Raw genomic sequence first — 12,940 nt, forward strand, 5'->3', positions numbered from 1 at the left:
TTCGGTATGCCTTAAAGGATCACCGTAACGAACTCTGGAATAACAAAATACACCAATTAAACACAGAGAATCAATAATTGAGGTGAATGATGAGATCACTTCGTTCAAAACGTAACACGATGCCCCCAATCCAAGGAGAATATAGAATCGCCTACAATGATGAGGAAAAGGTAGAAGCATTTGCAGACAGCTTAGAAAGAAAATACAGTCCCAATTATGCCAATGTATATTTAAGCTTCATAAGAAAAATTCACACCCAAGTGCGTAAAATAACTCAAAACGCCTGACTCCAATCCAACAACAAATCCGTGTCACCAACAGAAATATATGACATCATAAGAAAACTAAACAACAAAAAGACTCCGGGTCCAGATGGTATAAAGAACAAGGTGCTCAAGCTACTCCCACGTAAAGGAGTTATACATCTGGTAGCCATCACCAATGCCATCCTTCGGCTAAATTATTTCCCAGAGCGATGGAAGCGATGGAGCAGTACAAACCTTCATATGACAACTTAGATTTCAATCACTTATATAAAATCCACAGACAGGTCAGACACGTATTAAAACTCCCAAATACCAGTGATGACCATATTGCACCATCACCTGTTGAAATATATGATATTATTAAAAAAACTTAAGAACAATAAAGCTCCTGGACCAGACGCTATCTCAAATAGGGTGATCAAACTACTGCCCTCGTAAAGCTGTAGTGCAGTTGACTATAATCGTTAATGCCATCTTAAGATTTTACTATTTTCCTTCCACCACCTGGAAACTGACTGATGTAATTCCTATACATAAGCCAGGCAAAGACCCACACCTACCGCAAAATAACTGTCTAATCAGTCTTATCTCTAATCTGGGTAAGGTTGCAGAGAAGGACATCCTCTCACGACTCCAAACTTCAGTAAATGACCTAAACATCCTCGCTAAAGAACAGTTTGGTTTTCGGCAACACCATAGTACTACCCAGCAAATCCACAGAATTGTCAAGTACATCACCACCAGTTACAACTGGCGCCAGCACACAAGAGCTGTTTTCCTAGACCTATCCATAGCATTTGACAAAATCTGGCATTTTGGACTCCTGCACAAACTTATCTCAGCCGGTGCCTCACTAAAAATGGTTCATCTAATCCGATCATATCTTCAGAATAGATCAATACAAAATCAATGGTTCTACCTCATCCCAGCGCCATGTATTGGCTGGAGTGCCGCAGGCATGCCTACTGGCTCCATTGTTGTTTTCTATAGACATGTCGGACATCCCGCACAATCCGATGTCTTCCATCCTGGCCCTGTATGCGGACGATACAGCAATACTAACCAGATCTCTCCGACCACATTTCATTACCAGAAAGCTTCAAGAAAACCTTCTAAAGTTGGAGGGTTGGTTCCAAATGGAGATTGGAAGGCAACCCCCGAAAAAGCTCAGCCATTCTTTTCTCGAATAGGCCAATATCTCTTGCAAGAGATGTATTACTATTCAATACTAAAATTCCCTGGCAGACAGAAACAAAATACCTGGGTGCAATGCTCGACAAAAAAAGCTAACTTTCAACCAACACATCAAGTCTGTGTGCGCAAAGGCATCTAAAGCCATAGCTCAGATCTATCCGCTAATTAATAGAAATAGCAAGCTTAGCAACAGAATCAAATTAAAGCTATACCAGATGACGATTCGTCCTATAATCACCTAAGCCTCTCCAGCCTGAGCCACACCTCTAATACTAACATTATCAAAATACAGCGAGTGCAGAACAAGTGCTTGAGAATGATTCTGAACGCCCCGTGGTATGTTAGAAACAATCAACTTCATAGAGATACAAATATTCCTTATATTTTCTCCTTCCTACAATCATTAGCAACTAAGTTCTTCCTAAAGACATCCATACATCCCAATGATCTAGTGCAGCAAGCTGTAGCATACGAGTCTACGGATTTGTTCAAATATAAAAGACCAAAAAGGAATGCTGTTTATCGGGTCTCAGGGCGGGCAAGTAGTTAATAATTTAAATACTGTCAAGCCACACACACACACACACACACACACACACACACACACACACACACACACACACACACACACACACACACACACACACACACACACACACACCGTTAACTGATAGTTCTGACTTTTACGTTTCTAAGCAGCCATAATCATGAGGATTATGGCTATCTCTTGGTGATAAGCTTAGAAAAATATAGGCTTCCTTGATGTCTTTTAAAACCATATCTCTAAATTTTATCATTTTAAACTACTTTTTTTTAAATGCGTATATTAATAGAAGGATCTGTCCGTTTACAATCAACTCAGAATTATCGGGAGTAGGAAACTTCGCTAAAAAAGCTACATTACCCAAGGAAAATCCTCTACTTTCTTCTGTGATTCTTAAGTAAACTTTGCTTAAAGAGACCTTAATAATTTCTACGCGCATGAGATTTAACGTAAATATTATATCAGAGGACTTAGAGTGAATCGAGCACGTCATGGACATTGGAAACAATTCACGACGTCAATTATTTACAAAAAAGAAAATCGCAAATATTAATAAGATTAAAATATTAAATATTAAAATGACAAGATTTTAACTAAATATTTTATTTCATTTAAATATACACATATTATTTACGGTTTTAGTCTATCCGTGTTCTGTCTCCTTTCTTCCTTTGGCTATTCAAAAATATGTTTGAGTGAATATGTTTTAGGTCAACAGAAACAGTAACTCAAAGATATCGTAATGTTTTAAGCAACATTGTTTATGTCTTATAGCCAACTGCAGACTTAGATAAAAGTAGGTCACATGCAATATTTTGTTCGTTTTAACTTCTCTTACAGGTTAATGTATTGTTAGTGTTCTTTCTACAAAAGTTGAACGTTTTTGAAGATATATATAAAATAGCCAGAGAAATGTTTAAAAGATTTCTTCTCTTTCCCCTAAATAAACAGGAATATTTTCCGAGACTAAAAATGATTACCTGAAACACTCTCTCCACATGCTCCCTAGTTGTCGTGTCTTCCAAGGCAGGTTCGACAGCTTTCCCCATTAAGTCATAGATGGAGCTGATAATCCGTCCCATTTCGTCTTTAGTGATGTAACCATCCCCATTGATATCGTACAGACTGAACACCCAGCGTAGTTTTTCTTGGAGAGAACCACGTGCAAGCACCGATAGACCAATAACGAAGTCCTGAAAACAAAACAAAGATATCATCTTAATGTGAAATAGTTGCAATAATACATAACTATTCATTGGGAATAACAGAATGCTTTAAGAAAGAACTGGAAAAAAAGGAAGCATAAATGTATGTTGTAATAGTAGCAACACTAGTAGAAAAATAAATTTCTAGTACTTTTCATTTCAACAACGTTAAAACTGTAAAAGATGGAAAAAAAATCAATATATAGGATCTTTTCATGACGTTGCCATACAGAACCATCAAATAAGCTCATTAATCGAAAAATATTTGATGGTTCTGTATGGCAAGGATATGAAAATAACATAATGGCAAGCCTTATGTTGCAACAACTGGTTGATATCCTTGGTTGAATTAGTTACATTAATAGCAGATTACGTCTCTCTCTCTCTCTCTCTCTCTCTCTCTCTCTCTCTCTCTCTCTCTCTGTCTCTCTCTCTCTCTCTCTCACCTGCAACATGAAGGAGACCCTTTTTTATATTGGAATGGTAACAGAGAGCGAACGTCAGTAACTATTTATTGTGAGTATACATCGTAAATTGTTACTGTATTATATATATATATATATATATATATTTTTTTAATTTATAAGATAATTCTAAAGAGTATTTTTGCAAGCTTTATTTTTTCATTAGATGATTTTGAAAATTTAGAATTTTTTGTAATTTTCTATATGATTATATTTTTAGTTAATACACCAATTTATATTGTTTATCATGAGAAATTAATTTCTTTCATAGAATGTTTTAACACAATTGGGGAGGATGATTGATTCATTCATCCCTTGGAGGGTAATGAATGGCAATGCTATAGCCAATGAAGTTCTAACTGAGGCTCGGCTATTGCTGTTACCCTCCTGCCATATCAGAGCTTTAATTGCTCAATAACACCTTATCCACACACTGTCCTCTACAGATAACGGGGAAGATGAAAAGCATTCTTGTTTCGCCCCTTTAAGCCAGTCCTTATAAGGACTTTAACACAATTAATTCAGAATCAAAGTGCTCCTCTACCTTCTGACGATCCGCCCCATGATGATATATGCATCTCCAGCCTGGAGCCAACACCAACATCCTCAGGCTACAGAGAGTGCAAAATAAGTGTTTGCGCATGATATTGGATACACCGTGGTTTGTAAGGAACGTACAACTGCATAGAGATACAAACATCCCTTACATCTACTCCTTCCTACTAACTACAGCAGAAAAATTCTTCTCAAAGATCTCTACACACCCCAACGATCTAGTTAAACAGGCAGCAAACTATGAAGAAACTGACCTCTTCAAATACAAGAGGCCAAAATCCATCCTAAATACTTGCAACAATGACTAATCTCCGTGCTCCCCCAGGGCGAGCTCTCAGCTCATAAATTTTTCCTTCAATTCATCCTGCCTATCAGACAACGGGGAATAAAAGCATCTTGCTTCACCCTTCTGGCCAATGATGTTATTTTATGTTAACACAATTAATCCAGTCCTTATAAGGATAAGGACTTTAATACAATAGTATATCTGTCATGAGATAGAAATTCATGTTCTTCATTAATGGTCACCAACAATGTTATCGTAATAATAAACAAACCGCCTAGATAAGATACTCTATGCGTGATTTTTCATGGCTGTATTAATAACGTAGAAATGTAATATCTATTAAGTATGGAAAGTACTACGCAAATGTAATATTCTGCCACTTGAAATGAGTTAACGTATCAAGTATGGAAAAAAATTCCTTGTACATCACGTGATAACGCAAAAGCGAATACTCCAAGGGCATATCAGAGTTGAATTGAAAGTTTATAAAGGATGATAAACGAACGGTTTTTATAACCCTCGAAGGCAATTTTCCGATAGTGTTTAGAGTCAAGCTGCCTTTCTGTAATGTTGCATACAAAGTATAACCTTGTAATATAAAGGCATTATGCAGATATTCGGTAAAATGTGAGTAAGGAGAAATCAACACAACACGAATCAGCCAGGAAGATCAATTTTAATGGCAAGTTTCCTAACATGAGATTTAACAACTTCCATAAAGAGCAACTTATCTATGCCATAGACTGCTCTTCATGATTTTCGCCATTTGCCTCGTTGTGCCTTATCTCCTGGTATAAATACCAAATTACCCCATGTCTAGCTCCTTGCTTTGTCTTTTATCGTCTTCTAGTCAATAATGCATTTTAAAAATTAACGAACCCATGCCATCTCAGAAAGGCTTGTATTTTCAAGATAACCAAAGAATATCCGAGAAGCACTTACCGTGAAAGTTATAGCTCCCGTATGGTCCTGGTCAAAGGTATTGAAAACATAGTGGGCATATTGACTGATGTCGGCTCCGCGGGGAAAAAACTGGGCATAAATTCCTTTAAAGGTATCTTCTCTTACCATACCAGAGGGACATTCCTAGTTTACAAAAGAGAGAATAAACAAAGATAAGAACAAAACAGGAAAACATACACAGTTAGTTATACAGCGTAAAATAAAAACATGTTACATCATCGCATAAAAAAAACTAATTGTACTATTTGTTTTACTGTCAGAGCACCTGCAGTTTGAATCGTGTAAATTATGTTATTAATTATTAGAGATAATTTATTGTTTTAATTAATAATATGCATAAAATACCATTGTAAGTTTAATTATTATTTTAAAATAATAAATAATTCTTGGATTTAAAAGTAACTTAAAATTATTATTTGAATTTTTAAACAAACCTTTTATTTATAATGATACCTAAGTTAAAAAAATGGCACAGACCGTTACTGATAATGATGGATGATCAATCGACCGTGAGATGCGGTGATTGATTTATTCAATCCAATACCCCTTGGAGGGTAATGGATGGCAATGCTGTAGCCAATGAAGTTCTAACTGAGGTTCGGCTATTGCTGTTACCCTCCTGCCATGATCAGAGCTTTAATAGCGCAATAACACCTTATCCCTACACTGTCCTCTACAGATAACGGAAGATGAAAAGCATTCTTGCTTCGCCCCTTTAAGCCAGTTTTTTTAAGGACTATAAGGATGAACTGTGAAATATAATATGATAATGATGAACTGTGAAATATAATCTTCAGTTCGGGATCTTTAAACAGTTTTTTCTTTATTTCTTAATCACACCAGAATTTCTAGAGAAACTATGTATCTGAATTATTTATTTCAGTAGAAATATGTTCCATTAGGATTGCAATCTAATGTTTTGCAATTGCAATCAATATGCTCGTAATTATCGGAATAAGGATATCACAAGACATATTTAGGTTAACCCCACAGTCGGATATCACAGATGGTGAGATTGTGAGAACGTGGAAACTGTTGGCCACGACAGCTGGTTATCCTGTTATCAGTAAAATTAAAGAAAAGGGGTCCTGTCTGAATCGAGTAACTTAAACCCTTCGTTAACACCTTCTATACTGCAGTAAAAAAGCATATCAGCTGTATAAAATATAAATAGTAAAGCAATAATGGAAGTCCTATTACTCTCACAGTAGTGAGAGTAATAGGACTTCCATTATTTTTATTATATATGTTTTTTTTTTTAATTTACTTGGGCACAGAGTTTCTCTTTTACTATAGAGATCCTGTATCTTTTTTTCTAGAGGAAAGTGCAAAAAAGAAAATAAATAAATAAATAAATAAATATGATGTTTGTGTCTGTGTTGCCATCAAATAATTTGTGAGGATTATAACCAATCAACATAAAAATATTTTAATCTTCGGGAACAAAATATTTATTAAGCATTTTGTTTATAGAAATAAAATCATTTGATATCAGTGATCTAGATGTCGCTTTGTAGTGCCTTGATAAACTAAATTGATATTATCATTTTGTTCAATTTAACATTCATTGTATATGTAGCCGCTAAGTAAAAAAATTGTTGGTCACTGAATGATAATTTTTTTATATTGTTAATCTACAAGTGATTATCCTATTATTAATGCCGAAGATTGCAAATACAATATATATATATATATATATCAACATGTAATCAATATATATATTTCCATCCATAAATAATCTTTCAGGGAATTTGGATGTTTTCATGTGATTTTCCCTAACCATCTTGGTTGTTTATCCGCCAATCATCTGAAAAGGCTTGCCCAGACTTATTGCAAAGTTTAAGGTAGTTGGCAATTATTTATTATGCGATTATCACAGAAATATTAACGTTGCGTATATAGTTATATCCTTCTGTTTTGAAGCAGTTGTTAAGAGCGTAACCAAACATGATTAATGAACTGAGCGGATTATAGAACAGTAGTAACTGTAGTTGAAATTCTGGAATTCAGATCACATGGTAATAATTAATGGATGTTAGCATTAGATACAGTATGATAGAAAACAATCTAACATTGTTCTAATTTACGACGAAGGAGAAACAGAGAAGTGTAGACCTGTGGAATGTTGAGCGTATGTGTACAAAATTCATTTAATTAAATAGCCGTTTCGTTCATTCTTGAGACTTTTGATAAATATATTTCCGACGAAAATATATCACCAAAGAATTTGTTGAGCATTATCTCTTGAGATGATGCTATTTTAGTGGCTTTCATGCAATGGGTCTATGAAAATGCGAAATTTGTGTGTGTGTGTGTGTGTGTGTGTGTGTGACCTCATTATCTGAAAGACTACAGTCTATATCTATTTTTAATCCAGTAATCATTTAATATATTTTAATTTAATAGCATTTAGTATTTATCATGAATTTTAATAATTTAACAAAAGATTAGTATTTTTAAAAGTATATTTGTCATAAAATATATACCAACTTCTGTCTTCTTTGATAAATAGCTATTATAATTATAATGCATTTATAAAATATAATTGTAACTTTAATTGTAATTTAATTAAAGTTACAATTATAAATAATATAATAATTAATTATAAATAATAAATAATTATATTTTTAAATGACAAAAGAAATTGAAAATAATTATTATCTTTTCAATACACCTTTTATTTATATGCATAAGTATATTCCTACTGGCATGGTTCGATTAGTTTTAATTCACTGCCAAGGTTTTCTGCGAGAAATTCAAATAAATCGTCTGCTTACAATACTTTAGTCAAGATCTACATTATGGGAAAATACTAAGAATAGTGATCAGAGCTTTATCCACCTTTACAATGAGTTGCCCTGGTGTTGTACCATCTCTAGACTTAAAGTATGTTTATATATATATATATATATATATATTAGGGTTACCAAGTAATTTTATAAGCTTGGTTATTTAACTCCTAATCCCAAGTATGCAAACAATTAAGTTTGCTCCTGAAACATAGTTCAAGTCTAGATGTGGTACAACACCAAGGCAACTCATTGTAAAGGTGGATAAAGCTCTGATCACTATTCTTAGTATTTTCCAATAATGTAAAGCACATCTCACTAAAAGATGTATACTGCAATACATTATATATATATATATATATATATATATATATATATATATATATATCCCCAAGTTAAAAATATATATATATATATCCCCAAGTTAAAAAAAAAAAATATATATATATATATATATCCCCAAGTTAAAAATATATATATATATCCCCAAGTTAAAAAAAAAAAAATATATATATATATATATATATATATATATATCTTGTCTACAAACATACAAGTACAAATATATACAAATATATGAAAATACAAATATACAAATAGTATATTTGTAAATATTATTATTATTTGTATAGTAAATATTATTATTTATAATTATTATCTATATATAAATATATAAATATAATTATTATCTATATATAAATATAATTATTATCTACATATAAATATAATTATTATCTATGTATAAATATAATTAGTATCTATCTATCTATATATATATATATATATATATATATATATATATATATATATATATATATATATATATATATATATATATATATATATATATATATATATATATATATATATATATATATATATATATATATATATAGATAATAATTATATTTATATGTAGATTATATGTATATTATATTATATTATATTATATGTAGATTATATATATATATATATATATATATAGATAATAATTATATTTATATGTAGATTATATTTATATATATATATATATATATATATATATATATAATAATTATATTTATATGTAGATTATATTTATATATATATATATATATATATATATATAGATACTAATTATATTTATACATAGATAATAATTATATTTATATGTAGATAATAATTATAAATAATAATATTTACGCTAAGAAATCTTAAAATAGTAAAAAAAATAAAGGTACTATCTTCATAATACCATCTAAGGATGATCCTTTACAGGACATTTCAGAACATAATAGAACATAAAGATTTTAATTTTAGTATTTAAGCATTATTTACTGGAAAATTGAGACATACATATTTCCAAATATATACATTATTGCAATTAAAAATAATTATAATACAAAATGAAAAGCATAGTTTATTTTTAGCGAAAAATTTGCTAAAAATTACTCGATATTCTTAAAACGTTTATTAAAAAAGTGCACAAAAAAGTTATAAATAGCTTTGGCCTCTAATGCAAAATAAATAAACCCATTCCATGGTTCGTCCAGTATTAGTGGTGCCTTTATAAGGATACAACTTGGCGAGGCAGAATTCACACATGGAAATCCGCATTATACTGATCGACAAGAATTCTGTAACTAGAAAATAGATGTAAGGTGTATTCTGTTTATTTTACGGGAAAGAATTTTCAATTGGAACTCTCCTATATTGTACGATAAGTAATAAAAATAAGCGCATGTTTAAAATGAATTATTAAAAGTGCTTAGAAGTACTTTGTTTCTGTAAGCACCTTTGCCTTTTTCTTTGAAAGAAAGCAATCGTACTTAGCACTCCATTTTTCCCAGTACCGTTTCTCCACAGTGTCCTGGTAACGTTTACTCTACTTGTCATGCACTTTACCATAGTTTTCAGGAAAGATGATCTGGCGAGAGAATGAGGAAAGTGAATCGTTAATCGCATTCTTCTCCCCTCCCACATCTTGGATTGCGATGTTTTAAATTGAGTTTCATACGTTTCATTGTTAATAACAGGATTCAAGCAGTTCAGACTGTTTAGATAAATACAAATCTCTAACAAGGTCATCTAATTCCCTCTATTTATTATTATTACGTAGCACCTCTAAGGACTTATCGTCGGAGTGCACCACAACCCACAACATTACTTAATCCTCTATTTATAGAAGGAGGATATATATACCCACGACGCCATCTACCACTATTCTGTTCAATTAGAGAACAGTTTATTGACAAATCCCATGTATGTTTCCCGCTGATAACGACGTTTTCTCTATACTGGAAGCAGAAGGTTCATTATTCTTCGCTACCACAATATCTAGCAAGGATGTTAGAGCTGGTGCTGGAAGATCTACATAGCGAGACACTAGTCTCATGCTTCCAAATTTGATGACGATATCCAGTTGTTTTTCAGAGGAAATCCACTTATATTAGATAAATAGAGGTAACAATCATTTTTATGATTTTTAGTTCTCTCTGAATCATTAGCATTGATTTCATATTTCGAACTCAAAGCAATGAGGTATGTAATAGTGCGAGTAATGTTGTGTTCGCTGTTTACCACAACATTAAAAGAGACAACACATAACAGAAGCAATATCCACTAGTCGCACAGTCTCTTACTTTTAAATTTGACACAATATAAAATACATTAAAGAAATAAGAAATTCAAATAGGTCTGAATGAAGGTGAGAACTCACAGACTGAGGTTGCGTTAAAGCATTTTTTTTTTTTTAATCTAAGGCATTTTCAAACTTATTCAAGCATGTTCAGATTAATTTTTAAACTACCTCTACGTGCCTCGAGGCACGTAACGGTAGTTTAAAAATTAATCTGAACATGCACGTAGGAGTAATATAATAGTTACAAAAAAGCAAATAAGCCACGATGGCATAAATTGTTAGTATTGCAACTGACTGTTTTATAAAAAAAAAATCCCCAAAACTTATAATAACAAAAACCTTATATTGGTTTGTGAATATAAATAAAAATACAAAAAGTTATAAAAATAATAAAAATAGAAAAGAAAAGAAAAGCTTAGCCTACCCACAGTATTAATGTACTCTAGACTTAGGCTCTCTCTTGGGTGTGAGACACAGGAATAATTTAAAGAGACATCATGCACATTAAGTAGATCTTTTATTTCTCAAAGAATGTCAACTAGCAGCTTGAATCATTATTATGGGTATTATGGATGGACAATCATTATTGTCCATCCATAACTATTTCCGCAAAAAAATGAAGACATGAAAGCACTTTTCAGATTTGAGATTCCTTGTCAAGCCAGCCGAATTGAAATCATCTCTTGAAGATTCGTTCTGCTTGAAAATCTGGAAAAAAAAACTGCAAACCGTAATCTTCGTATAATCGTTGTCAAATAGACATCGGAAAATTCTGAATAGCTTAGATTCCAATGAGAAAGCTGATCCTGATGGTATCCTTCAACAGTACGTAAAGCTTGCGTCCATGAACCCATGCTATATCGTATGGTCATCTAATATCTACACTGCTTGGAAAAAAGCGAACGAACATCCCCAGAGGTAAAGTCATCGTGCCATGTCACGACTCGAGTGTTCCTAAGGTGTATAAATTGAAGGAATATGATGCTCCCAAGTCAGTGATTGTGTGACGGGGATTGAAAGAAGCATTGTGATAGGATGCTATCTGTTTGGCAAATTCTTGAGAAAATAAGCCATGCCAGGTCAACAATCAGCGATACCATACTGAGATGGAAGCGCAGGGAGTCAACTGTAAGTACTACCAGAAGTAGACGACACCACACTAACCGAACGTGACCGTAGGGTACTACGAAGGATAATATGTAAAAATCACCATTCGTCTGCAGACACGTTGAATGCGGAGTTCCAGGCACCGACTGGAATACGAAACTGCACAAAAAAACCCATTCAGAATCGAGGCCCACAACATGGGTTTCCATGGTAGCACAACAATATGCAAGCTCCACATTACCAGGAAAAGCATGCAGCGACATGTTCAGCGGTGCAAAGAGCGTGTACAGTGGAATGTGGAAGCTTGGAAAGCGGCTATGGAGCGACGAATCAGGACGAAATATCTACGTTGGGCGCCGTTAGCGCTGGGGGGGGGATCTCCCCCCAGCGCCTATGGTGCCCAACACCCCGAGTTCCGGACTGGTAAGCCGGTAAGACAAAAAACGTGACATAAAAACGTTTGAAATTTCGGCTTATCTTTTCATATATATATATATATATATATATATATATATATATATATAATATATATATATATATATATATATGGAAGTGACAAATGGAAGTTGCTCATTAAATCTTTTAACATTGGAGACTTCAATTTCCCAACAGTCACCTTCAATCGTTAACTAAAGACAGCTAATGTATGTTATCTTACATGCGACTTTAAGTTTAATTATTAGCATGAATTTATTTAATTTTCTTGTAATGGCTTTTGAACGTTTGGACAACTTTGTTTATAGATCTTTCTGAAGTTTATTAAGCCTTGATGAAGCCACAAGTTCTTTGTAGGTGCGCGAAGCTAGTAAGTGTAATTTTTTTTTCTCATTTTAGTGACTAATAAATGTCCTTGTAAGTAGTGGCATTTCTTTAATCTTAAAATATTTTATTTTCAATAGGACTAAATGCACACAACTTTCCTTCTGGTCAATAACAGTTGAGCCTCC

The 12,940-nt window shown here is 32.7% G+C and overlaps 1 protein-coding gene across 2 annotated transcripts in view; it reads right to left on the reverse strand.

The window, feature by feature from the left end:
• Positions 1 to 12,940, reverse strand: part of LOC150106776 (Kv channel-interacting protein 4-like) — a 258,123-nt gene that overhangs the window by 18,555 nt on the left and 226,628 nt on the right. For both annotated transcript variants that reach the window (XM_090392695.1, XM_090392696.1), the window contains exons 3-4: positions 5,457 to 5,600; positions 2,985 to 3,197 (exon numbers count right to left, since the gene is read on the reverse strand). In XM_090392695.1, coding sequence (XP_090248821.1) covers positions 2,985 to 3,197; positions 5,457 to 5,600 — 357 coding nt within the window. The remainder of the gene's footprint in view (positions 1 to 2,984; positions 3,198 to 5,456; positions 5,601 to 12,940) is intronic.

This window comes from Typopeltis vanoorti, chromosome 5, assembly GCF_054136105.1.
Source record: "Typopeltis vanoorti isolate ZY-2024b chromosome 5, IOZ_Tvanoo_1.0, whole genome shotgun sequence".
NCBI lineage: Eukaryota > Metazoa > Arthropoda > Arachnida > Uropygi > Thelyphonidae > Typopeltis > Typopeltis vanoorti.